Genomic DNA, 26,665 nt, shown 5'->3' with positions numbered 1-26,665 from the left:
ATATTTTAGCTTTCTTGAATGTCCATAAGAAGATTTGGTTCAGAAACTGCATTGAAGCTATTTGACACAGCACATTGTGACTAAAGTGCACAGCCAAATCTGTAATTATTTGCAGAGAGCAATTTCCTACTAACCAGGACCCTGGAAAAGACTTAAAAATTGTAAAGTTTTAGAAATGGCTTCAGCAGAGTTAATAGAATATATACTTTAGTCAGGAGAAAAGGCATCTTTTTGAGAAGAGCAGGCAGTTTTCACCACACTACATGAAAACAGACCATTCCTATGCAATATATAATTGAAGGAACTTGAATCATATGTGTGGCATTGGAAAAACAAACAAAATGTAGTGCAAATTGGGGATGGAAAGAGGGAAGTAGTCATTTACAAATACTGAGTTTTGATGGAAATTGTGAAATAAAAAAGGCTTTCTTTGTAATTGCTACTTCTAACAACAAATTCCAAAAATGTTTGATTGTTAGAAGTTGGAACTGTTGTAACTGTAATTTTAATTTGTGAAGTCCTTATCATGTATAGCACAATCATATGACATCAGATAAGGTAAAAATCCATGTAAGCACCTAGATACTTCAAAATGTAGTGAATGAAGATATTGATATTTTTGAGAAAAAATGCTTACACTATCTTCAGTTTCACTGGCTCCCATGGCAGGTGAATCCTGTAAAATAATGGAAAAACATTTATTTTCATGTAAAAATGTCTCTCACTTGTTCTTAATTGTGGGGAATATAAAATGGAAGAATAAAACTAGCTAAGTGCTCAGAAGCTCAAATTTTACCAAAACTAGGGAATGTGCAAGAAAAGATAAAATATTTAACTTTACCTGTTGCTTAAGCAGAAGAGGCTGGAGAAAAAGCCCTCCTTGCAAACATGCATTTTTATAAGGAAAAACTTTTCCATGAAGTTAAATTGCAAAGTTATAATTCTTAATATTAAAAAATTCCATTATTTATACTTTTGACAGCTTCTGCATAAGTATGTAAAGTAAATGCATGAAGTATTTTCCTTTTGAATGAGCTAATGTATGAACAATAAAATTGATAAAGCACTGAATAGTCACAGGGCTAGTCACAGTTAAAAACAGCATACATGGTGTAGAATGTTCTCTACATTAGGGAAACATTTTGAGTTGTTACAAAGGTAAAGAGAAACAAAAGTTCAAATGGCATTTTCATGGTCATGGTCACTTAAAAAAAATCTGAAGCAGAGAACTCAGTACAAATAAGAACCAACACAGCAAGCTTAAGTTATTGATGTAGGAAACAAATAACATTTACCTGGCCATAAGTCTCAGAACCACTATATACAGAGGATCCACCCTGTTCAGAAAACAAATAATTTTCATATTGCAAACAATTTTGGTTTTTTTTTCCTGCTTACTATAGGGATCTTCTTCTGGCAGATTGAAAAAAATATGATTATTTACTTGGTTATCAGAACTGTTAAGCAACTCAGAGTTATGTGCTAGTAAAATACTAACGTTACATATTTTTTTACTCAAATTCTAATTCCACTTTTAAAGAGACCTTCATCTTGCAGGTAACTCAAAGACAGCATTATTGAGAAGAATAACCCTTAAAGGTTGGAAGCGCCTCACCTTTTACTGCCCTATAAACTTTCAGGCTACTTAGGTAAAAGTATATAGAAATTTACTCATTCCTCAAATAAAAGATCACTTTCATTCATATAATGAGAGCTGAAATACAGATATAGCTATATATTTACTTCACCCAGGGTACTGGCCTTTAGCAATATTTCCACAAAGAAAAAAAAAAAAGAGTATTTACCTGACCATAGGATTCACTGCCGCCATCATAAGCAGAAGACCCTCCCTGCAAAGAAAATTTTAAAAAGCTAATTAATTTGGTTCTCCCAAGAAAGTATTTTTCATCTTTCCATGACAGAACAGGAGGAAAATAAAAGCCTGTTATCTCTGAAAAGAAGGACGACACCTACCTGTCCATAAGATCCACCAGGATAGTAGGAAGGCCCTCCCTGAAGAGAAAACATAGAAATTCACTGCTTTGTAGTTGAATGCTCTCTCAAAGAATACTTTTAGGCTGCTCCTGTGCAGGCACAGTGACCAGAATATTTACCTGGCTACTAGAGTAAGAACCTGGGCCGCCCTGAAAGAAAAACACAGAGCAGTTATTTTCTTGCAGATGACAGTTTAAATACCTGCACGTCTGGTTCTCAATATACACTTTCTCTCAGTTTTCAGCTAATTTTTATGTGCCTAAGTAAAAACAATGGTCTTGAGTTTTAAAGTGGAAGAAATCTTCTGGTAGCAAAACTTGCTGAAAGTTGAATTCTGCAAAGAAACTGCAGAGACCATTCTGTACTCTTCTCTGTCAAGCTTCACACCCCCAGTTTTCATCAGGGTCGATTTAATTTTTCGGCCCTAAGGGATAACAGTCCTGTCTGAAATTTAATATGTCATAGCACCCACAATACTGGGAGTGATGGGAGTCTGTATTATCCTGGTGAGGGAGGAAGAACTACTACCTGTCCATAGGATCCTCCAGGATAGTAGTAAGGCCCTCCCTGTGCAGAAGACAGAATGGGTTACTGGTTTATATCTGGCTACTCTTTCAGGGAAGGTTTCAGAAGGAGTTTCTGAATAGGGCTTTTTATCTGAATGTTTACCTGGTTACCAGAATATGTGCTGTATGAAGAACCTGGGGCTCCCTGAAATGAAAACACAGACTAGCTATTTGCTTGCAAACAGGATGGTGTAAATACCAATGTATCTAAATCTCAACCCAGGGCAATATTCTTAAACAAGAAGGGGCTTCTTATCACTATTTTTTAGCTAGATGAAAGATCATTCCATGGAAGTTGGAAGCACAATTTAGTCTTTTTCTGTGGTTGATTTCATGTTGTAAGATACAGACAGCTGATACAATTATTATAGTTATGATAGACTCATCTCTTGGGTGCTATATTTCACAGCAGCCACTATGTGGGAAATATAGGAATGAAGTTAAAAGCCTATTATCTCTGCAAAGAAGGATGACACCTACCTGTCCATAAGATCCACCAGGATAGTAGGAAGGCCCTCCCTGAAGAGAAAACATAGAAATTCACTGCTTTGTAGTTGAATGCTCTCTCAAAGAATACTTTTAGGCTGCTCCTGTGCAGGCACAGTGACCAGAATATTTACCTGGCTACCAGAGTAAGAACTGTGTGAAGAACCTGGGCCGCCCTGAAAGAAAAACACAGAGCAGTTATTTTCTTGCAGATGACAGTTTAAATACCTGCACATCTGGTTCTCAATATACACTTTCTTTCAGTTTTCAGCTAATTTTTATGTGCCTAAGTTAAAATCAAGACCATTGTTTTTAAAGTGGAAGAAATCTTCGGGCAGCAATTTTCTTGGCCTGCTGAAAAGTGAATTCTGCAAAGAAACTGCAGAGACCATTCTGTACTGTTCTCTGTCAAGCTTCACACCACCAGGTTACATCAGTGTTGATTTAATTTTTCGGCCCTAAGGGATAACAGTCCTGTCTGAAATTTAATATGTCATAGAACCCACAATACTGGGAGTGATGGGAGTCTGTATTATCCTGGTGAGGGAGGAAGAACTACTACCTGTCCATAGGATCCTCCAGGATAGTAGTAAGGCCCTCCCTGTGCAGAAGACAGAATGGGTTACTGGTTTATATCTGGCTACTCTTTCAGGGAAGGTTTCAGAAGGAGTTTCTGAATAGGGCTTTTTATCTGAATGTTTACCTGGTTACCAGAATATGTGCTGTATGAAGAACCTGGGGCTCCCTGAAATGAAAACACAGACTAGCTATTTGCTTGCAAATGGACATTTACATAAATGAGTCTACTGTGAATTTCAATTCTTTTTAATAAAACTTTACAGCAACCACTAAAAGAGAATTCTAGTTCATACTTTTTTTATAGATAAGGAAACCTGTAGCAGGTTCTGTCATTTCCTGTTCAGGTTAAAAGATTTTAAAGTAGTACTAACATTTAGTCTACTTTTCTAATCTCAGAATGCTATGTCATACCTTGCAGACTCCAGGTTTTTATAGATGATCATGACCTTGATGGCCTTTTAAAAAACTGCCAGAATACTGGATTTTCAAAGTGTAAAGAATGTTTAGCAGCATGTTTTTCAGCTCATCACTTAAAGAAGACTATTTACCAATTCCTCACATTCACTCTAACTGCCATTTCCCCCTTTTATAAAAAACAGGGGAAGCATTATTCTATGGTTGACTGCTTCCTCTGAGACTATTTGTAGACTAAGATCTTGTCTTTAAATTAAGCTTGGAGAAAAAGCAGAATAATTGCAGTGTGAGGAATTTGGGGATCCACATACATAAACCCAAGAACAGTTACAGAAAATTAGTGGTCAAAGGGCAATTATGTAGTTAAGTGGAATTCATTCGTTCATTTAATTGTATATAGTTCCAACTATACTAAGGAAATCACCATTAATATTTAGTGTTAACCAAATGTCCATATTTACAAGGAGATCAATTCAAAATACTACATTAGGTAGAAGGAAGTATCAACTCAGAAATATAATTACCGGTCTATGACCACTGCTTCCATCAGGACAAATGCAACCACCCTACAAATTAAAAAAAAAAAAAAGGAAACAATTTTTGCTTTGCGGAAATTTAAAATAAAATCTTATTTCAGATGCAAAACTGTTTAGGACAATAAAGTCTGTGGGACTACAGAGAAGGTGTGACCTTTGCTGTACCTAGAACAAATGAGGGGACAGCATAGATGTGTGCTGTTAACATTTGCTTTGGAAGTCAGACTGATAGTGCATCTCTCTCAGTGGCATGTCCCAACGACAGATGCCTCAGCAAGAGAGAAGTATAGGGTAGTCAGGAGAATCCCATTGTGCTACCACCAGTAAAACACATGTTATATTGAAACAGTGCTAAAAAGTGATTTCAGGATCACTGATGAATTTGATATGAAAAGGGCCACTTCATTTACAAATTAATGTAAATGAATTTGTAAATGAAGTCTTCCATGTAAAACTACTTAAACTCTGATTTCTGAATTTAATTAGTTTAATTAATAGGAAGCTATCTGAACAGGACTAGTTAAAAATAAGGAAAATCCTGACCTGATTACTTGATCCACTGGTTGCAATAAATGATCCACCCTGTGAAGAAAACAATTATGTTTTATTAAAGCATTTTATTAGAATTCAAAGTACAAAACTGTGTAGTGTGAAACACTATTACAAACTCTATTACATCCCTGCACCAATTAACATAACCTGTTGAATTTTTGCGAAAATATAAATTCAGATGAAATCCAATTAAGTGACTTGATACAATTCACAGGGAATGGGCATTAGGGAAACTAATTAAGAAAACTCTTACCTTCCAGAGCTCAGAGATTTGTCTGCAACCTTGACTTAAACTCCAAACTCTCTGAGACAGAGAACTATTCTACTGGTAAATGAACATAATGCTGGGTGTAGCAGGATTTCAGACCCCTGGGATGGGTACCAATCCAAGATATTAAGAAAAACAGAACAAAGTGCTACTCTGGATCAGTTAAATTTCACATAATTCTCTAATACAAACACTGCTGCAGCAGTATATCCTACAGAATATGAAAGTTGGACCTACTTTTGTAACAGAAGTACATAATCCCTAAAATTTACTTTCTTACCAGATGCAAAATGAAACAATTATATATATGGCCATTACAATGAAGAATGCAAGAATGTTTCTAAAATAAGAATCTGAAAATATATAGTTTGTGTTTTTCAAATTAATTTTACAAAATGTTATATAAAGAAAGACCTGCCATTCTTATCAGCTTAGTGGGGTGAAGGAACAGAAGAAACTGTTTTTTCTGAGCCTAATATCACTATTTACAACTGTGCAAAATTATAACATTATAGGGAAAATGCTGTCAAATCAAAATAGCATCCTTCAGCACAAGAAAATTATTAGAATTTAAATTTCAAAATTATATCTAATTTATCAGAAATCCCCTTGATATCATGCAGTTGACACTACATTATTACCTGCATGTCAGAGTAGCTGCTGTTTGAAGGAGAAGAGGCATTCTGTGAAGAAAAAAAAAAAGACTCATATCTGTAAGGGTAATAAAATATAATACATAGTTCTATTTGGGAAGAAATACCTAACCTTAATGAGAATTAGTTGGTCTTTGTGGACATTAGATCCTTCTTTTTTGTAAGTAACACACAAGGAGCTATAAGCTTACTACTACCAGCAGTTGTTCAGAAAAAGGGACAGGAATGGTTTACCTGTGCATCATAGGCTCTTCTGCTTAAAACATGTGATGTGTCCTGTAAAAAAATAATAACATTTACAATGAGGAGATGAAAATTCTCTGATCAGTGATAGGCCTTTTTTTCTTTCCATATTATTTGTTCATAAGAGCACCAGACCCGTTATTGTGTACATTGAGTATAAATACATTATTATAAAATAAAAGGCTATTTGCACATAATTTATAAGGCTACAACTGAGTCTGACTTGCAACCATACAGTACAGATATCTGTACCTCCTATTATGAGCATGATAAAATAGGAAATGCTATTATTCCTTACTTATTATTCTATCTTTCTTCAGCTAAAATGTTAGCTGTCCTTTGTTTGTATGATACTCATTTAATTTTAACTTTAGCTAGGACCAACTCTGTATGTGCTTAAATGAAGAACAGGAATTTGAGCTACCCTATACTTCAAAGCATGATTTTCATGTCTTTTTTTTTTATATACATACTTTTTTAAAAGAGATTAATCCAAAGAACAAATACCCAAGTAATTTTATTTTATTTTTCCCTTATGTAGGAGGATATTAACTACTATAAACATTATTAGGAAAAAGTTAGGTATAATTAAGACAGATTAGGTATAGTTAGGACTAAAATCCTACAAGCAGGCAAAAAGTAAAAGAAAAAAAGTGCTACTTACTCGGGCAACAACTTTCTTCTTTGAACAACCAGAACGCTGCAAAGAAGCCACAAGCTTGTTAGTAGTTTATAGTTGTAGTTGCCTACACAAAATACTTTAACAAAAATCTACTACTTGTCAGGGTGATGTTTGGAAAAGGAAGATGTCCAGAGATTTTGTTTTATTAGCAGTAAGATTCTTAAAGAACATGTTCTTTGTCTGTTTTCAGTTTATCTCTTTCAGCAGAACTTCCTGCTTAGGGGACTCTCCCTCATCTGAACCACTGTAGTTTAGTACACAATCTGTCCAAGGATCCTTTCTCTCTCTCTCTCTTTTTTTTTTTTTAGCATTCCCCATCCTTCTTTGTGAGAGACTTTAGATGCCAACTTTTTTACAAAGCAGTCCAGCCATACAGACTGGGTAGAGATAACCAAGGGAATACTAACATATTTTATGTACAAAGGAGGAAGTGAGGAGGCTGCTAAACAGGGCTGGCTGATGAGGGATTTTTTTTCAGAACATTTTGAATTAAACCTAATGCAATGAATTCAAGAGGAAAAATAGGGAAAACAATGAAGCAGAATAGTGAATGGCTGAGAACTGAAGAGGCAAGTAGCTGATGACAGAAGGTTACTCTAGATGGCAGTAAAACAAAAGGAGGCTGCGACAGATGGAAAACGCTTTTCTATGAACAGAAACAAGTAGAGAAAAAGTAATTTATTTACACATAAATTATTTACACAACAGTGTATTTGCTTGGTCACAATCTATTCATGGTAATCACTGTTTCTGCTTGTAGGACAGATGGAAAGTCTTGACATAGATAGTAATATTGGGTAATACCAGGCATAAATGTTACTTTACAACAGCAGCAGCATGTAAGTGACATTAAATCTGAATGAGTGAGAAAAGCTTGGCATGCCTCATGTACACAGGTGATTAATTCCTGAATTATCCAAAGTGGACATATTATAAAGAAAATGTATTAGTATATATTCTCAGAAGTATTGTGCCATTTGAAGTAATTGTGCAGAAGCCTTGAGTACAGAGAAATAATTAACTTTTTGAAGGGTAGTATAAAGCAATCATATACTAAAGGTCCACAGGTCTAATATAGAAATGTTTAGTTACTAATATTGTCATTAATCATTAAGATTTGAACACTACAGAACAAACAAAGTACTTACCTGACTATTGGCACTGTAGGTAGTGTCATTCTGGAAAAGAATACATTATTTCTTTTTTTTAAAGAATTATTTAAATAAAGAAAGCTTAAATAAAACTAATTGTTTCAGGTATTGCATACAGACATAACAAAAATCACTTATTGTTCCCATTCTCTACAGCTTTGTCTAAACTAGTTTGAAATTCTGCCATTGCAGTCTGAAAAACATTGTAATAACAACTTTAGATTAGTACAAGTGTACCATGAAAAGCAGTGGAATATCTGTCCCTTCTTCTTGCATTCATTGTATGTACTTTAAAATTTTCTTCCAGGTTTTTTTTAATTAATGTAAAATGTACCCTTAGATTTTGAGGAAGATATCTGTTACAGCAAAGCCATTGAAGTATTTTTATTAATATTTCATTTCATCCAGTTAAATGCATTTAAAAGCATTAACTGTATCTACAAACATATATATGACAATTTTCAGCAAGAGAGGAGGCAGTTGCTGAAACAGCTGTTAGTGTGGAAACTCAGCATTTTTTCTGGATCATTCTGCTCCAAAGACTGCATCTAGCAGTGTAATATTTTCTCATCTATATGAAAAATGTTCTGATGAAAATATATTAGAGAAAGCATACTCACATCATCACAAGCATTGGGATTACTACCATATGAGGAATCTTGTGACTCCTAGAGAAACATCAGATACCAGTTAGTTCCTCACAAAAATGAATTGCTAAGAATAAACTTTCATGTTTACTCTACAAGACAGAAGAAATGTTCATGCAAAGAAGAAGCCGAGTTAAATTAAATTAGGATCTTTATAAGAAAAAGGGAGCCAAATCCATAGCTGCAATAGTGGCTGACAGGAAATGTTCTAACCCTCAGGAAAGAAAAAAAACCCAACAAAACAAATCCAAATCACAGAGAGCACAGAAAAAATTATGTTTTATTAGATCTTTTAGTTGATGTAGGGACTATAATATTATGTAACTAGGAGAAAGAACTACTTACTTGATTATCATAATAGGTGTCTGAGGATGATCCACCCTTTAAAACAAACAAAAAACTCAATCAAAATTGGCGAAAACTACAATATAGAAAACCTGATTTTGAGCAGAGGCTAAAGTTTATATGAAGTCATGTATAGGTAGTGAAATAGAGTATTACTTACTTGGCCACCACCGTAGTTTTGTGAGTAGGATCCATCCTACAAAACAAACAAATATAAACTCTACTTCAGAAGAAACTGTGATTTGGTTCAGAGACTTTAAAGCCGGAATAAACAATTGCCTAGAATTCCTTTGAACAAATACAATTTTCAAGACATTTGGATAAATTATCAAATATTATAAAAATTTTTACCAGGAAAAAAATCAAGGTCTGCTTACCTGGTTGTCACCATAATTTTGGGAGGATGATGATCCACTCTGCTAAAAAAAACCAACAACAAAATAATTAGAATTTACATCACCATACTGCTGATCAGATATTAATCACTTGTCATAGAAGTTAAAACCATCACAAAACCTTGGTGGGAGGCAACACTTACTTGGCTACCACCATAGTTTTGTGAGGAGTATGAATCACCCTGTGAAAACAAAACAGCAGCAGTCTTACTGCTGGAGAGCTGAATTTTATCTGAGTGAATACAGCTGTCCTAGGTTGCTGAGTTGTATGGAAATTCTATGTCACTTGCACTTTTATGTAAGTGGAATATCAGGGCTGATAAAAAGTATGTTTGCAGAGAATGAGTTACAGACTGGACATGGAGACACTCTGCAAGAGTCTATATCCCCATGTGCAAGAAAACTGTACTGTGGATTAGAATTGTTTTAAACATTTTTATCAATGGATAATAAAGATCTACCTACCTGACCACCCTGTGATCCACCCTGTAAATCAAACAAAAAGGATTTAGACACTCACTGTTTGTCCATGGAATATTTTTAATGAAAGCTCTAATACTTGCTTAGGAAGAGTAAGAAGCAGAGGCAGATATGCAATATGGATATAATTTCTAATGTAATGAGCACAGATTGCCAGTAATGCAATGGTAAATACAAGATGAGACATAAATCAAGGAATCTCAAACATTTAACTTTAAGTAATGTCTAGTGCACAGATGAGCTCCATTTTGAACAGTTTCTAGATAATGTATCTTTTTTTTTCTCCTGTAGAAAACCTAATTTATACAAATGAAACAAATTTATACAAATTCTCCTAGTAGCATTATTATATAGGAAGCTGTGACCTGTGAGATACAGTGGCCTTGAGGAAAAGGTTTTAAATAAAACACTCAGTATGCTTCAATGTGCCCTCTTTAGAAGAGGAATGTAACTCCTTTCAGTGAAATCAGAAGATACATTTGTAGAAGTATTAGTTTCAAAAGTGCATAATAAGAACAGTGAAATAATAAATTATTTAAGTGAATGGGATATTTTCCATTCACTTAAATGGGACTGAGACTTCATTCAGAACAGTCAGAGACAAATGAAATTAAAAGTATCATCTTTCAATATTCTAGAGGATTTTAAAAAAAAATTTTACAATTTTCTTTAGTCTTAAAAAGAAACAGGTCCTTTTAAAAAAAAGCTATTATAAAATACATACCTATTAAATATATAATTCTATAAAGTAATATTAATATATTACATACAATGCATTGTATATCCTGTACCACATAATAATACATTATATCAACAGCTATGTTGTTTGCATATTTATAAAAATAGTATATGTTTATATTGCTAAAACACAGTGTTTGTTGAAGCAATCTATCCAATTTTTCTATTTCTTGTGAAAACTCAGTAAGACTCAAAAGAAGAATTAAAAAAGGAAATAATCTGTTGCCGGTTTCTGCCTAATTTTTTATATCACAGAAATTACTTCTTTAAACATAGCTGACATCTTTTAGGCTAGTGGTTTGTAGAGCTCCAACACCTGAACTTTCGATAAATACACATGTTGATACACATCTATAGTTCACTGCACAATCTTTCTTTCAGGGACTTCAAGTGCAGTCCTAAAATATTTTCTGGCTTTTGATAGTAAAAGAGAGGCTGGTGAGCTCCAGCCCTGATTTAAGTCATGTCAGTTAAGCAACTCTGAAGCAGACTTCTTCTTTCCAGAATCTGGCCTTAATGTCCTGTTTAATTAGACATTTCAAAATATAATGCTAGGAAAAAGGAGCAGAAAAAGCTCCAAAGTCCCTGTGATACTCCTGTGTATAGGAAGACAGTGAGTTCTAATCTCAAAATTTGTAAGATTACATGGATTTGTGCAACATGAATCTGAATTTGGGACTAATTGAGTTAGTGGCAAAACTAATTTCAGATGCATCTTAAAATAAGAGAAGAAAGCCCATTTACCTGGTGGCAGGGATTGCTGTCATAGGAGACACCCTGTCAAAAACCAACCAGACAAAAAAGTAAATGCCATTTTTCTTGCAAAGTAGTTAGTTTTCTTAAAATTTCCTATGTGAGAATGAGTGCAACAAAATTCAACATATAACTTTACAGAGGGTGAGTTGAATTTTACTTAACGTTTTAAGTGTGTGGCTTTATCCTCTGCCACTCTCATACCCCTGTACAAGCATCAGGACACTTTCAAAGAGATGATCAAAAGAATACTTGTGAGCCACATGGAAAGCAGTAGGTTGGTAACTGATGTCTCTCTGTATTATCCCTTGATTGGGATGATTCCTTGATCTCCTCTTGATTGGTAAATATGAACTGTTGGTGGGGTTTTTTTGGAAGTAACTGTTACTGTTGGGTGACCATCTATCTAAATGTGGCCATCAGTCTCTTGCTAGATTCACCACCATGGATTTTAGGCAAGGTTTCTGCTCAGAGCCATTCATTTGCCTGTTTTGGGTATATTTTGTGATAACAGGATGAGGAACAGTACACAGAAAGGGTTCTACACTGGTTGCCACCCTCCCATTATTAGAGTACAGGTCTTCTCTTGATAAGTCAACCTGTGACACAGCTTAGTGGAAATAACACATTCTGCAGTGTTTATCACTTTCATTGCTGGTAGCTGTGTCCTTGTTGTACTGCTCCTTATGATGATTTCAGAGGCATTTCTATTCATGCCTAACTTACATTAATCCTAATATTTCTGCTAAATAATGCTTAAAATGACTGTATCTATGATAATCTTTCATTCTGGTTGCTTTGCTCAATATATTTATTTAAATTAGATTTACTATTGGCCTCATCCATGATCCTTTCCCCTGGGATCTCAACACCATTGCAGACACAGAAAAGTTGAAATGGAACCAGGATGAAAACTACTAATGTAATTATTGCTCCATTTAAGCCACTCTCTATTGCTTTTCTCTTCTATGGAAAATAAACGGAGCAACATCCAAAAATTCCCAAGCAAAGACTTCATATAGTTAATGAGTAGACAGATTAATCAATTGTTTGTTTTCCATGTGTAACTCTGAATGGGAGCAGCGACTTCATATTGGTTACAATGCCCAACAATATCAGCCCTTCTTGACCTCTGTGATAGATAAGTTCATGCAACAATGAAAACAATAGATTTCAAATGAGAAAAATTATAAAAATTATTAAAACCATGTAAGTATTGCAAAGAAAGCTGAGTCTAGTTTTCAAACACTTTGGAGAAAAAGTCTTACTTGTCCACAACCACTGCTGCCAAAATAAGCTGCAGATCCACCCTGCTGGGGAAAAGAAAAAGAGCAGCTCATGATTCAAATACTCTCATTCTTGCTTCTCATTTCAAACATTTTCAAGGGCTTTAGCTGCTAGGCTGCTTGAAAGGTAGAAGACCAGCTATATACAACTGTGAATTAATTGGTAAAATACTGAGTATGTTGAATACCAAAGGGCATCAGAAAGCTGAGAGCTGAATGCACTCCTTTCTACAGGGAAAAATGCAGCTCAGTCCTCCTGTTGTTGCCAGAGCCATATGAAAAAGAGTTCACAGGACTTAATTCTAAAGAGATACTATATTATTTCAAGTTAGAAACCACTGGATTCTCAATACATATATGGGAATATCACATGCATGCTGTATAATGACTAAGGACTGACTGACACTTACCTGTCCATAGGAGCTGCCACCTTGAGGCTGAGAACCCTGTAAGAAAGGCACGGAGTCAGTTGTAAAATGAGCTGTGTAAGTGTAGTCCCAGCACAGCAGAAGCACCAGAGAGAAAAGCCCATTTCCATTAAAGGTTCCTCTTGACTATGTTACTTTTGCCCTCATGGTATTTCAGTGGCACAAACCAAATCAAGGACCATGCAGAAACACCAGGAAGGAAAAAAACCACCCATGCCCCCAAGCCCATTTACAGGACAGGCTCCTACAGAAAAGCTCAACACATTTCAGCAACAAAGTCTCACCTGGCCATAGGACTGGCTGCCTTGGTAACCCTTTAAATAAAGAGAAGATAATTAGCACCTTGACAAGGAGGCTTCTTTTTAGAGCATAGTATCTATGGAACTAACAGCTGCATGTGGGATTCCCTAGAAGGTTCTTCCTGTGCCAGAGGACACAGAGCAGTGTGCTAACAGCTGTGCATCTGTGCAGCACATTGTCTTATTCCCAGCAGAAGCCGTGGCCCAAATTGAAGCACAGACTTGCCAAGGGAAACATCACTCTCAAAAGTCTTCCAGTCATGCCAGTCACAGAGAGACCAGTGAAGAACTTTCTGCAGGACAGCTAGTTTGCTTACCTGGCCATAGGAGCTGCCACCTTGAGGCTGGTACCCCTGTGTGAAATTAATGATTGATTCACAGTTAGTCTACTTGTGAAGCAGTTGCCTCTCTAATGTCAATTTTTGGGGTAAGAAAACAATAAGAGCATGTACAAACTCTACAGCTCAACTAGACTAATTTTGATATTTCTTATTCTGGAGAAATAGGTGATCACACTGTGCTTATTTAATGACAATCATAAAGTAGTTTTACGTCTGTCTCAGACAGTACTCCAGTCTTACAAGAGCTTCTCAGGAAGGGGCACAACATTTTCTTATTATGATTACTTTTCCTTCTTTTTTTTCAGACATTGGGCTTGGATGGCTAATGCTGAATACTAGGTGCATATTGACTTCATATATTCGTATTTTCCATTGTCTCCAGTTGCATAATTTCCTTTGTCTGAGAGAAAATTAGGATGAAAAATAATTTCTAAAAATTAAGACATTCTTAGAAAAAATGTAGATTCATAAAATGGAAATAATGCAATTCAAGGTAGCAGGTCAAATGAATTAGCCAAAGATGACTGTATTTTTTAAAAAAAATTCTCAGTAATACAAAATTACTGTGGTTATAATTTGCTATCGCAATCTGCCTTTAATATAATCTCAAAAAAGTGCAGTTGTTTCATGTACATGTAGACCTGTGCCACAGCTCTCTGGCACGGTTATGAACTACCAAAAAGTATTTAAAGTATGCTGTCTATTTTTGCTATCTGACATATAGATCCTGACAAAACTCATAGGTATCTTGGGACTGCTTTAATAATGTACATAAAAACTGTGAAGGGAAGTAGAAATTCATTAGTGGCAGGCTCCAAGATAAATTCTTAATTCATCTGAGAATCTGACCCAAGGTTCTTCAATTTCTCTATGTTACTTCTCTGCTGACAGCAAAAAAGGCAGCAAAGAACTGACAATAAATTTGTATTATACCATCAATTGGAATGAGAACAGCATCAATTAGAATATTTCTACCATAAATTTATAAAGTTCCACATCTGTGGAAATGATAAGATAGCAGCAGAAATCTAGGATTCCTGTATATGTCTAGAAAAAACACAACAGTCATGTTCAAAAAAAACCCATTTAAAATGGATTCAGAGATACATTGGTTAAGAATTTGATGTTGAATTGAATTGAAGAAAGAATATTTTAAAATTTGTTAACTTTTCAGGTCAATGGCACTTCACTTTCTCAAATGTTCTATTCCAACTAACGTTTACCTGTCCATAGGAGCTGCCACCTTGAGGCTGAGAACCCTGTAAGAAAGGCACGGAGTCAGTTGTAAAATGAGCTGTGCAAGTGTAGTCCCAGCACAGCAGAAGCAGAATTACAGAATACCAGAGAGAAAAGCCCATTTCCATTAAAGGTTCCTCTTGACTATGTTACTTTTGCCCTCATGGTATTTCAGTGGCACAAACCAAATCAAGGACCATGCAGAAACACCAGGAAGGAAAAAAACCACCCATGCCCCCCAAGCCCATTTACAGGACAGGCTCCTACAGAAAAGCTCAACACATTTCAGCAACAAAGTCTCACCTGGCCATAGGACTGGCCGCCTTGGTAACCCTTTAAATAAAGAGAAGATAATTAGCACCTTGACAAGGAGGCTTCTTTTTAGAGCATAGTATCTGTGGAACTAACAGCTGCATGTGGGATTCCCTAGAAGGTTCTTCCTGTGCCAGAGGACACAGAGCAGTGTGCTAACAGCTGTGCATCTGTGCAGCACATTGTCTTATTCCCAGCAGAAGCCGTGGCCCAAATTGAAGCACAGACTTGCCAAGGGAAACATCACTCTCAAAAGTCTTCCAGTCATGCCAGTCACAGAGAGACCAGTGAAGAACTTTCTGCAGGACAGCTAGTTTGCTTACCTGGCCATAGGAGCTGCCACCTTGAGGCTGGTACCCCTGTGTGAAATTAATGATTGATTCACAGTTAGTCTACTTGTGAAGCAGTTGCCTCTCTAATGTCAATTTTTGGGGTAAGAAAACAATAAGAGCATGTACAAACTCTACAGCTCAACTAGACTAATTTTGATATTTCTTATTCTGGAGAAATAGGTGATCACACTGTGCTTATTTAATGACAATCATAAAGTAGTTTTACGTCTGTCTCAGACAGTACTCCAGTCTTACAAGAGCTTCTCAGGAAGGGGCACAACATTTTCTTATTATGATTACTTTTCCTTCTTTTTTTTCAGACATTGGGCTTGGATGGCTAATGCTGAATACTAGGTGCATATTGACTTCATATATTCGTATTTTCCATTGTCTCCAGTTGCATAATTTCCTTTGTCTGAGAGAAAATTAGGATGAAAAATAATTTCTAAAAATTAAGACATTCTTAGAAAAAATGTAGATTCATAAAATGGAAATAATGCAATTCAAGGTAGCAGGTCAAATGAATTAGCCAAAGATGACTGTATTTTTTAAAAAAAATTCTCAGTAATACAAAATTACTGTGGTTATAATTTGCTATCGCAATCTGCCTTTAATATAATCTCAAAAAAGTGCAGTTGTTTCATGTACATGTAGACCTGTGCCACAGCTCTCTGGCACGGTTATGAACTACCAAAAAGTATTTAAAGTATGCTGTCTATTTTTGCTATCTGACATATAGATCCTGACAAAACTCATAGGTATCTTGGGACTGCTTTAATAATGTACATAAAAACTGTGAAGGGAAGTAGAAATTCATTAGTGGCAGGCTCCAAGATAAATTCTTAATTCATCTGAGAATCTGACCCAAGGTTCTTCAATTTCTCTATGTTACTTCTCTGCTGACAGCAAAAAAGGCAGCAAAGAACTGACAATAAATTTGTATTATACCATCAATTGGAATGAGAACAGCATCAATTAGAATATTTCTACCATAAATTTATAAAGTTCCACATCTGTGGAAATGATAAGATAGCAGCAGAAATCTAGGATTCCTGTATATGTCTAGAAAAAACACAACAGTCATGTTCAAAAAAAACCCATTTAAAATGGATTCAGAGATACATTGGTTAAGAATTTGATGTTGAATTGAATTGAAGAAAGAATATTTTAAAATTTGTTAACTTTTCAGGTCAATGGCACTTCACTTTCTCAAATGTTCTATTCCAACTAACGTTTACCTGTCCATAGGAGCTGCCACCTTGAGGCTGAGAACCCTGTAAGAAAGGCACGGAGTCAGTTGTAAAATGAGCTGTGCAAGTGTAGTCCCAGCACAGCAGAAGCAGAATTACAGAATACCAGAGAGAAAAGCCCATTTCCATTAAAGGTTCCTCTTGACTATGTTACTTTTGCCCTCATGGTATTTCAGTGGCACAAACCAAATCAAGGACCATGCAGAAACACCAGGAAGGAAAAAAACCACCCATGCCCCCCAAGCCCATTTACAGGACAGGCTCCTACAGAAAAGCTCAACACATTTCAGCAACAAAGTCTCACTTGGCCATAGGACTGGCCGCCTTGGTAACCCTTTAAATAAAGAGAAGATAATTAGCACCTTGACAAGGAGGCTTCTTTTTAGAGCATAGTATCTATGGAACTAACAGCTGCATGTGGGATTCCCTAGAAGGTTCTTCCTGTGCCAGAGGACACAGAGCAGTGTGCTAACAGCTGTGCATCTGTGCAGCACATTGTCTTATTCCCAGCAGAAGCCGTGGCCCAAATTGAAGCACAGACTTGCCAAGGGAAACATCACTCTCAAAAGTCTTCCAGTCATGCCAGTCACAGAGAGACCAGTGAAGAACTTTCTGCAGGACAGCTAGTTTGCTTACCTGGCCATAGGAGCTGCTGCTGCCTGAGAAACTTGATCCACCCTAAGACAAGGACACCACTTGGTTATTTCCCTTTCAGTAAGGGTCCAGGCTGCATCAGCAACAGCAAGCAACTACATCCTAAAGCCATACAGGGCAGAGTGCAGAACCAGGCATCTCCTGGCTCTCCTGAGGATGCTGAAATTGGTGATTTTACACACTGGGATTCCAGATCAATATGTAGCACTTGCATGGATGTTAAGTGTGAATAGACACTTTCAGAGAGAATATCCTTTAAATTTGAAATTCTGAGGGTTTGCTGAGTGCATTTATAGTGCCAGTTCTGAAATGCTCTATTCTGGCTGATGCTTACCTGGCCATAGGAACTGCCACCTTGAGGTCTGTAGCCCTGTAAAGAAGATAAGAAATCATTTGTAAACCAAGCTATTTTGTCTTAGTACAACATCAACAGAAAAGTCAATTTCCTCTTAAGCTTCCTCTGTATTATGTTCTTTTTTTGTTCACTGTATTTCAGTGGTACAAGCTAAACTCATGGACCACTCAAAAACATCAATAAGGTAAAAAAGCAAGAGACGGTCCTACAGAACAGCTCAACACATTTCAGCAAAACAACTCACCTGACCATAAGACTGGCTGCCTTGGGAACCCTTTAAACAAAGAGAAGATAATTACCACTTGGAAAAGGAGCCTTTTTTAAAGTCCAATATGTTTATAGAAATACAACTGTGTGGGGATTTCTCAAAAAGCACAAAGAAGACAGAGCAGTATGCTAACAACCCTGCAATAAATTGTCTTATTCTCATTAGAAGCCATGACTGGTAACCTTGTGCATATTGAATACCCGTGATCTTGATGAGTGGCCTCCCTATGGCCCTGATCCCTAAATCCCATACCTACACTTTTGAAACAGTTTTCTGGTTGCATGTAGTGCTACAGAGAATATTGATGGACTTTCGCATCCCTCCTACCCCCAGCCCCCAAGGGGAGGAAAACCTAAAGAGCCTTCATACTGGAGTTCATACTATGAATATTCTCAAGTTTTAGTTTGCAATAATTTATGATGCCATTGTGTAAGTATTTTCTAGAATTCCCTCGCTTTTTTTATTTTTTTTCCACACAAGTAGCTTTATCTTCATGGCTTTAAGCAATGCTGGAAGACATTGCACATAGTTCCACGATTATGATTTTTCATCATTCTTGATATGGCTCAGCAACTACCCCTTACAACTTTTGGAATTTGAGGTCTCATATGCATGGGCTCTGAATCTATCAGTATGGGACTGGTGGTAATGAGCCTAGAATTGCTTCGTCTCAGGGCCTTGACCCTTATGCTCTGAGTGGAATACTCTCATTTCATGCCAACCCATCACACATGTAAATGCATTTGTGAGCATCACAAACAAAATCATTTGAATACCAGTATCAGGTGGCATTTTCATGAACAAAAGCCTGGAAAATAGAAATACCTGCACCTGTGAAATCCATTTTTAAATGCAGAAAGTAATTTATTCGTAAGTTGTGCTGGCCCTATTTTAGGGCAGTCTACAGGAATATTTATAACACTTCTTAAGTTTACTTACCTGAATATAAGTACTGCTGCTGGTTTGCTGTTTTTGTCCACTCTACACAGGAACAAAAAAAAAGGTTATTTATTTTTAAGAAGAATTGCTTATGCAGTAAGCCATTTCAAGGATCAACTCTGTCCTTCTATCTACTAGACAGTTTGAAGGCTATGAAGAGTTCATTACACCTTTTCTTACTTTATGCCATCTCCACATGCTACAAAATGTATAAAAATCCTACACAAATAGAGAGTTTAAAGTATTTCTATATCTTGATATGATTTTCTTAATGCAAATTAATTTTATAATACATCTTTGTGTCATATTGTGGTATTTGAAGTGAATAAAATAATTCTGCCTTTCAAATAGGCAGATGGGTTTGCCTTAAACCCACATCTATTTGTATTACATTATGAATGATTTTTTTCATTAATATGCACAACAAACAGTTGACAAAGGCTTTGCCAAAACAAACATTTAAAAATCCACAGTTAAAATTTAACATAAGGAAAAGCCACTGCAAAAAATATTTTGATTCCCAGAAAATGTGTAGATTATGAGAGGAATAAAATATTTTTTATATTTACACATTAAAACCAGTTAACTTGTGTAATCAAAACACTGTATATTTTAGTCAGAAATAAAATAACAAGGAAATCTTATTCCTTTCTTTGCCAGCACAAGTCATGGAAGAAAATAATTCCATACATTTTGAAAGCGATGGTTTTGGAAAAAGAAATTTCAGCTGGGGTAACCTGCTACTGATCTTTCAATGAAAGTGAGAATTTGTTGTTTTAGTCTGATGGACTGGCATCTAATAGACTGACTAGCCATTAATAGTGAGATGGATGACATTTGTTAAAATGACAAAGAACACAGAAAAATATGTCTGAATGATGTTCATAATACTTTATAATCATGCTCGTAATGAGATTATACTGCAATCAATTTTCAAAGTGCCTGGTTATCAAGAAGCAACATTACAAATACAACAGTTCACCTAGGCATTAACAGCAGGATTTTAAAAATGTAATTCTGAACTGGGTGTTTCCATTAAAAAATTGACTGTTTAAATGAAAATGGAACTGTACATGTAACAATTTATATTTGATTTGATACTGAGTAACATTCAAGCTTTAGTTCTGGAATTCCATCCTCCTTCCTGAGATGGTCAAATTTTGCCAATTTTGAGAGCGCAATGGAACTTGCATACAGAGGTTTTAAATTTTTTTATGTGTAGAAAACAGCTGCAATAATCTTTATTCAGCAATCAGCTAGGATATCCCCCTTGCTGTAGTCACAGAAATGCCCAACTCCACCACTGTAGTTTGTGGACATCTAAGATATCTCTAAGTTATCCACACTTATTTGTTCCCTAAGAAAGGAATTATTACTTAGTTTACTAAGGCAAATCTTAATTTAAAACTCAAGTATAATGGCGAAAAAAATGTCTACCTGTACTATGATCCTTGTAGCAGAGCTTCCCAAACTCTGAAAAAAAATTTCCAGAAACAAAGAAACATAATATAGCACATTTAATTGACTTGTTTATTGAAATGCACTTAAACAGAAAATACTAAGTTGAACTATTTAGTTTGTGAGAATAAAGGGAAAGCTTGTATGTGTGTTGTACTATGTACCAGCTTTTAACACCCAGCATTAAGCTAGTCCATTCTCAGTTCTGAAGGTTTGGGGAGGAAGGCTGACCCTACGAAGTAATTTTCTACTCTTACAACTTCTGTGGAGGGCAGCAGAGCACAGGTTATGTGCACCACCTTTTTGCACTAGCTGTCAGCCTGGGTTTTCCAAATGTGGGGAAGGAAGCTGGACATCATCAGCCCTCCAACTTGTTTCACTGTCACCTGCACTGTACATACATCAACACATACATATCCCCTTCCTCATCCAGGCATTTTTTTTGCTGAATTCTGAGGCATGAGGGATAAATGTAAAAGAGTAGCACACACCATCCTGAGACACCTGGTTTGATCCCATAAGAACTATAAGGATCCTATAGGAATCAAAAGAAAAGGTATTCTTACCTGAGGGAAGGTGTGACGCTGCAAAGAAACAGAAAAATCTTTCATTATTTTGCACAAGGGCTTGCCCAAACAGAATATTGCAGCAGAGAAAGAGAATAAGGGCCCTTATATTTCAGACACAATACACAGTGGAATGTGAAAGAATTGTATAAAAAGGATGGCATAGAATAAATGCATCTTAACCTTGTTCAAGTTAGAACAACATGTTCTGTTAGAAATTCAACATATATAAAATATTACATTATAAAAGCTCACTTCAAGCACCTGAAGCCTAAACTTCGTTTTAGTTCCAAGTAAGCAGAGTGGAAATGTAATAATTTGAAAATAAGAATGGAAGTAAACTCACAGAAAAAAAATTGCAATAGAAACAGAAACCAAAACTATGTGGGAACACAGAGACTGCATACTTGGAGAGACCTGGTGTCTGCAGCTAATCCATTGTCTCTGCAAGTATTAAGAGCAATCTCAGAACCATGAGGTTTGTACCTATCTTGTAACACACCTTCCCTGAAGATAGCTATACACATAGGGTAAATCGGGACTGCTAAAAAATTGTCTCCAGGAATTTTTAAAATTAAAAATATTGATATTTGAAAGCTTTTTGGGTCAAAGTTCTTTGTAGGGAAAATGTGTATTGTAGAGAAAAACAGCTTACCACAGGTGGAAAAGGGTTGCTGTTGGCAACTACCACTACCTATGGAGAAACCAGAGGAAGATATTTACTTACCATAAAGATTATTTATAAATTGCTAAATATGTCAGAAAAATGAAGAATACTAAAATGTGTAAATTTACAAACTCTGATAATAATACTATGGAAGGTCCCTTTTATAAAATGGCATTTTTATTTAAAAAAATTAATGCACATCACCAAACAAAGAATGATATCTATTTCTACATAGTTTACACAAGAGAATAAGCAGATGAAAGATTTGCCCCAAACCACATAATGACACAGCTGTAGAGGCAGAAGCAGGATTTCCTGTCCTGTACCATATCTACATGCCAGTACTATGTGCCCTTTTTTGATCCTCAACTTTTTATCCTAAACTAGAACATCAATTTATTTTGTCTTTATTCAGTATTATGATAAAAAATAAAAAATACTTGATATTGACTGCATTAAAAAAAAACCCTGAAATAAGCCAAATGCAATAATCGTATCTTCTGCTGTATTTATGTTTTCTCATTAGAAGCTCTCCCAGCCTCTAAGAACCAAACCAAATCAAATCATATGAGTCAATCTGGGTTAAAGCCTTGAAAACTCTTGACTGAAATAACAGGAGACATGCCAAGTTATGACTGTAAGAATTTTTCCCTTTGAACAGGAATGCTTACCTTCTTACTGGAATCTGAACTGCTTGAAGGGACAGACTGTAAAAAAATACGGAATTCATTTGTTGCTTAGGTAAATGCATGGCAAATTAACTACAGCATTAACCTCCACAAGAATATTATACTAACATTATACCTGTGAAGTACAAAACAAAGTAAGAGTCTGAAGAAAATAAATGCACTTGCAGTTAATAAATTAACAACTGCAATAAATCAAATGGCTTAAATTTTTTTAAAAGCCCAATTATTTTGCTAAATTTTACAGAGTACTGTACAAAAGCTGCAAATATTTCATCAAATAGGAAAGGAAAAAATCTATTGGTAGGAAAAATAAATAAGCTCTTCTTCCTTCATCCAAAAAACTAACCCAAAATTAAAAAAAAAAAACCTTTTAATTCTTAGTAACCATCAAACAAAGCACTTACTTTTGGAAAAGCATAGTAAAAGTAAGTGTTGTCCATTTATCGAATAAATATAATTGATATTTGGTGGAAAATAAAAGTAGGGATACAGCAACAAACACCAAATATGTAATTCATCTGATGAAGTTATTTCCAGGTATGATCATTACTCAATCATTTGAAGAGAGTTTTCCTTTATCCCCTTCCATAAATTTAATTATTGTTTGATAAATTTGGGCATAACTTCTTAGCTTTTGAATACCTTAGGAAGCTAAAAACATGTTGGAAAATACAGTTACCTGGCCATAAGTAAGACCACTGGTGGATAAGGATGCACTCTGAAATAAAAATATTAATCAGGTATTTATTTATACTATAATTTGCAAATTATTAATTTTTTTCACATGAAAAAATAAATAACTGAGATGGACAATAGAAATTTCTAGTATAATTAAATAACTAATATGCAAAGATTATAAAGAACCCCTAATAATATTCCAAAATATTGTCCAAAGACAATAATGTTACCTGATAAAAAGCATTATGCAGTAAGAATTCTGACATTTTAGCAGAAAAACAAAGTAAGAGTTTCTAATAGGTGATATTATGTATCACCTATATGTACATATACACCTTAAAAGATAAATTATTAGGCTTTGAACTGTCAGTATAACACCTTTTAATTTGGGGGTTTAATTTCAGAATAACACCTCAAGCTAACAGTATTTTCCTGAATATATTTAGGAAGACTTCAATAGCTCTAGAGAACAGAATCAAATGCAATTTTCAATAAGGAGATGAGTTAAGAAATGTAGTAGGAGACAAAAACATATATAACCAACTTACATCTCTGCAGGCTTGTAGGCCATATGCACCAGCAGCACCTCCCTAAGACAAAACACAAACCAGGTATTTCTCATCAGTATTTTATATTTCTATTTGTAGCAGAGACTCCTACATGAACATTCATTAAATAATGCCATTGAAAGCTAGGAGTTACTATGAATATAGTTATGCTGGGGACAAAAAAGAAAACATAAAAATAGTGCTTACAGGGCCACATCCACTCTTGCTTATTGTGTAGACTACTCCACCCTGAAATAAAAACAGAAGTCAATTATTTCCATATAAAAAACTCAAATGGACAAGAGAGAAAAAAAACAATGGCATGCTATTTGTGGCATGAAAAGCTGTGCAGCTGACAATGTGTATATGCAAACAAGGGATAAGCAAATAAAGAGATTACCAGTTCACTGGCACTGCCTGTATAATAATTCTAATTTAGTGTGAGACATCATCTGTATTTCATATAAGTTTCATCAGCTTTGTCACTGATCTTGAAATCTTTCAAAATGTTACTGAATGGCTCATATTTTATAAAAAAGTCAATAACTTCAAGTAGTTATATGACAAGATGAGAGACTCAACTCTTAGAAAAGAATATGTATTATATATTTTAAAAATACAAGAAAACCAGGTTTTAGCATATGTATCAAAATAATTTGTATTTCTCTGTATCTGGTAATTCATTACAAGCAGTGAAGATTGAAGAAATGGAATATTACCAGATAATTCACTAATTAATATAACCACTGGTAAGTAGTAAGAAATATGTCCTTGATAATCTCAATTCAAGAAACTGGAGACTCACCAGAAAGTATGTAAGAGTTAAAAAGAAAATAGGCATATTAATGGTAGTGGAGATAGTCAACTAAAAACCAAGTACACATTGCTGTGATGGATGAAGTGAAAGTGCTGACAACGCAGACATGCATACCCCAGAAGTTTTAAAACGTTTACTAGACAGTGATAGCCCCAAATGTTCCACTGCACATATGGTCCAGTATTAAAAGCAATACAGACATTAAACTGGAGCAGGCTATTGAGTTCAAGAGTGGAGGTAGCTGAACTTAGCCCAGGTACAAACACACAGTTTGCTGGATAAACACCTCTGCCATACTGGGTTAACTAGCAAAGAGGATATTTCACTACAGTAAATCACATAATGTCACAGAATTTTAGTCATACAAGGTTACTGAAGGAAACCATACAAATGCTGGAATTTAGGATTCATACCTGATTGCCTGAATAGCTGTTCTGAGAGGAACTGGAAGGTCCAACCTGAAAAGAAACCAGACTTGTATTTATTACCTTGCTGAAAAATTATTTTAAATAAGTGATATTCAGGAAAGAAAGTTCTACTTGGTGGGAAAAGGACGAACCCACAAAGTAGTTTTTTATTACTTCGTTCCACCGATACTAATAAAATAATTTCAGAGATCTTTCAAGACAAATAATCAACTGTGGCAATCCAGCTGTCATAAATAACATATTTCTGCTGCTTGCATCCTTTTGTATTTGACCTCACACACTTGATGTCCATCATTGAGGAGATCTACACCACAACAGTTGTTAAAAAGCAGATGAAAGCTTTTTACTAATATGACTATGTAATCATTTTTGCTGTAATCATTATTTGCTGAAAAAAGCAAAGAAAGAGGTTTCTTCACTGAGCTGCCAGTGAAAATTTTCAAAGGAAAAAAATCAAATAGCTACATTTTATATCTAGATCATGATTTGCAGAAGCAAGTAAATAAGTGATCTTGAAGAGCAAGAAAACACTAAGAATAAAGAATGAAAAGAGAAAAAGAAAACTTCTATTATAGAGCTACTACAGATTAGCAGAGAGAATCTGCAGAAGGAAATGGTAACAAGGCTGACAACCCTTTAGAGAGTTTTGGATTTTTAATCAAAAAAGATAAACTAACAAAAAGAACATTAAATTGAGTTACAACGGGAATAAAGACATGTCTAGAAGCAGCTTTTGACTAGGCCTTGAGAACTTGGGCAGTTAGCAGCATGTCAATGTCTTTGGAGAAGGAATATTTACCATGATGCACCGGCCTGTTGAATAAGTCCCTCCACGCTGCAAGAGAATACAGGTTCCAGTTACTATTTATTGACAGGTATAAAAATATCAAATTACTTTAAACAGGAAATCAACTGAATTCACATTGATGGTCTGAGTGAGGAAATCAAGTGTTTAATTGCTGACAATATATTACACATTTTAACAATCTCATCTGCCAACTGATGTTGACTAATTCAAAATAAAAATACATCCAAAACTGAATAAAAAATGAAAGTATAAATGACATCTTGCTAGGAAAGTAATTTGAATTGTACAATAGAGTCTTCATGCTACCAGCATGAAACAACTAGACCAGTAGGAGAAGAACTCTGAAACTGAGGCAGCTGAAAGTTGGGAAATGAAAGAAAAATTGCTCTTACCTTGTTACATTCTAATTCTATCATAAGCTGTGGGGAAAAAAAAAATAAGAGGAAGCATTACCAAATTATTCACTGGGAAAAAAAAAGACAGCTTATTATAGGAAACAAAATACATTTGGGGAAGTGAGAGATTTAAGACAGGTGCTGACTCTTGGTTACATCACAAGTTCACATAAATCACTGCTGCTGCAGTCTAATACATGGATTTGAGGAGACTTTCTTTGAGCTGCCAACGTTTAATATGTTTCATAGAAGTATAATTCTTAGCAAAAAAATGTTACCAACTCCTTTCAAGAAGATGCTACTGTTACAGTTCCCAGGGGCTGAGGCAGCAGTTAAGAATAGCACTGTACATCAGAAGTACAGTAGAATTCTATTACTAATTCTATTTTCTTCTTTTTTTTTTTTTTTTTGCTTTAAGACATGGATTG

General features: G+C 35.3%; 1 protein-coding gene across 50 annotated transcripts in view; it reads right to left on the bottom strand.

The window, feature by feature from the left end:
- Positions 1-26,665, bottom strand: part of LOC108961771 (hornerin-like) — a 48,312-nt gene that overhangs the window by 15,805 nt on the left and 5,842 nt on the right. For 23 of the 50 annotated variants that reach the window (XM_050977616.1, XM_050977627.1, XM_050977626.1 and 20 more), the window contains exons 6-51: positions 26,235-26,261; positions 25,834-25,869; positions 25,020-25,064; positions 23,997-24,038; positions 23,790-23,831; positions 23,243-23,281; positions 22,546-22,581; positions 21,863-21,901; positions 21,208-21,225; positions 20,621-20,656; positions 19,184-19,225; positions 18,221-18,250; positions 17,956-17,991; positions 17,604-17,645; positions 17,272-17,301; positions 16,956-16,991; positions 15,709-15,744; positions 15,377-15,406; positions 15,061-15,096; positions 13,814-13,849; positions 13,482-13,511; positions 13,180-13,215; positions 12,752-12,796; positions 11,475-11,507; positions 9,978-9,998; positions 9,495-9,536; positions 9,278-9,313; positions 9,118-9,153; positions 8,746-8,793; positions 8,123-8,152; positions 6,957-6,992; positions 6,284-6,325; positions 6,038-6,079; positions 5,120-5,158; positions 4,565-4,606; positions 3,751-3,792; positions 3,610-3,648; positions 3,182-3,223; positions 3,042-3,080; positions 2,665-2,706; positions 2,524-2,562; positions 2,115-2,144; positions 1,975-2,013; positions 1,806-1,850; positions 1,296-1,337; positions 638-676 (exon numbers count right to left, since the gene is read on the bottom strand). In XM_050977616.1, the coding sequence (XP_050833573.1) occupies positions 638-676; positions 1,296-1,337; positions 1,806-1,850; positions 1,975-2,013; positions 2,115-2,144; positions 2,524-2,562; positions 2,665-2,706; positions 3,042-3,080; positions 3,182-3,223; positions 3,610-3,648; positions 3,751-3,792; positions 4,565-4,606; positions 5,120-5,158; positions 6,038-6,079; positions 6,284-6,325; positions 6,957-6,992; positions 8,123-8,152; positions 8,746-8,793; positions 9,118-9,153; positions 9,278-9,313; positions 9,495-9,536; positions 9,978-9,998; positions 11,475-11,507; positions 12,752-12,796; positions 13,180-13,215; positions 13,482-13,511; positions 13,814-13,849; positions 15,061-15,096; positions 15,377-15,406; positions 15,709-15,744; positions 16,956-16,991; positions 17,272-17,301; positions 17,604-17,645; positions 17,956-17,991; positions 18,221-18,250; positions 19,184-19,225; positions 20,621-20,656; positions 21,208-21,225; positions 21,863-21,901; positions 22,546-22,581; positions 23,243-23,281; positions 23,790-23,831; positions 23,997-24,038; positions 25,020-25,064; positions 25,834-25,869; positions 26,235-26,261 (1,710 nt within the window). The remainder of the gene's footprint in view (positions 1-637; positions 677-1,295; positions 1,338-1,805; positions 1,851-1,974; positions 2,014-2,114; positions 2,145-2,523; positions 2,563-2,664; positions 2,707-3,041; positions 3,081-3,181; positions 3,224-3,609; positions 3,649-3,750; positions 3,793-4,564; positions 4,607-5,119; positions 5,159-6,037; positions 6,080-6,283; positions 6,326-6,956; positions 6,993-8,122; positions 8,153-8,745; positions 8,794-9,117; positions 9,154-9,277; positions 9,314-9,494; positions 9,537-9,977; positions 9,999-11,474; positions 11,508-12,751; positions 12,797-13,179; positions 13,216-13,481; positions 13,512-13,813; positions 13,850-15,060; positions 15,097-15,376; positions 15,407-15,708; positions 15,745-16,955; positions 16,992-17,271; positions 17,302-17,603; positions 17,646-17,955; positions 17,992-18,220; positions 18,251-19,183; positions 19,226-20,620; positions 20,657-21,207; positions 21,226-21,862; positions 21,902-22,545; positions 22,582-23,242; positions 23,282-23,789; positions 23,832-23,996; positions 24,039-25,019; positions 25,065-25,833; positions 25,870-26,234; positions 26,262-26,665) is intronic. The other 27 variants (XM_050977618.1, XM_050977617.1, XM_050977619.1 and 24 more) reach the window with 27 other exon arrangements.

This window comes from Serinus canaria, chromosome 8 (genome assembly GCF_022539315.1).
Source record: "Serinus canaria isolate serCan28SL12 chromosome 8, serCan2020, whole genome shotgun sequence".
NCBI lineage: Eukaryota > Metazoa > Chordata > Aves > Passeriformes > Fringillidae > Serinus > Serinus canaria.
The sequence above is the reverse complement of the archived record's forward strand: the minus strand, read 5'-3'. Positions and strand labels throughout refer to the sequence as shown.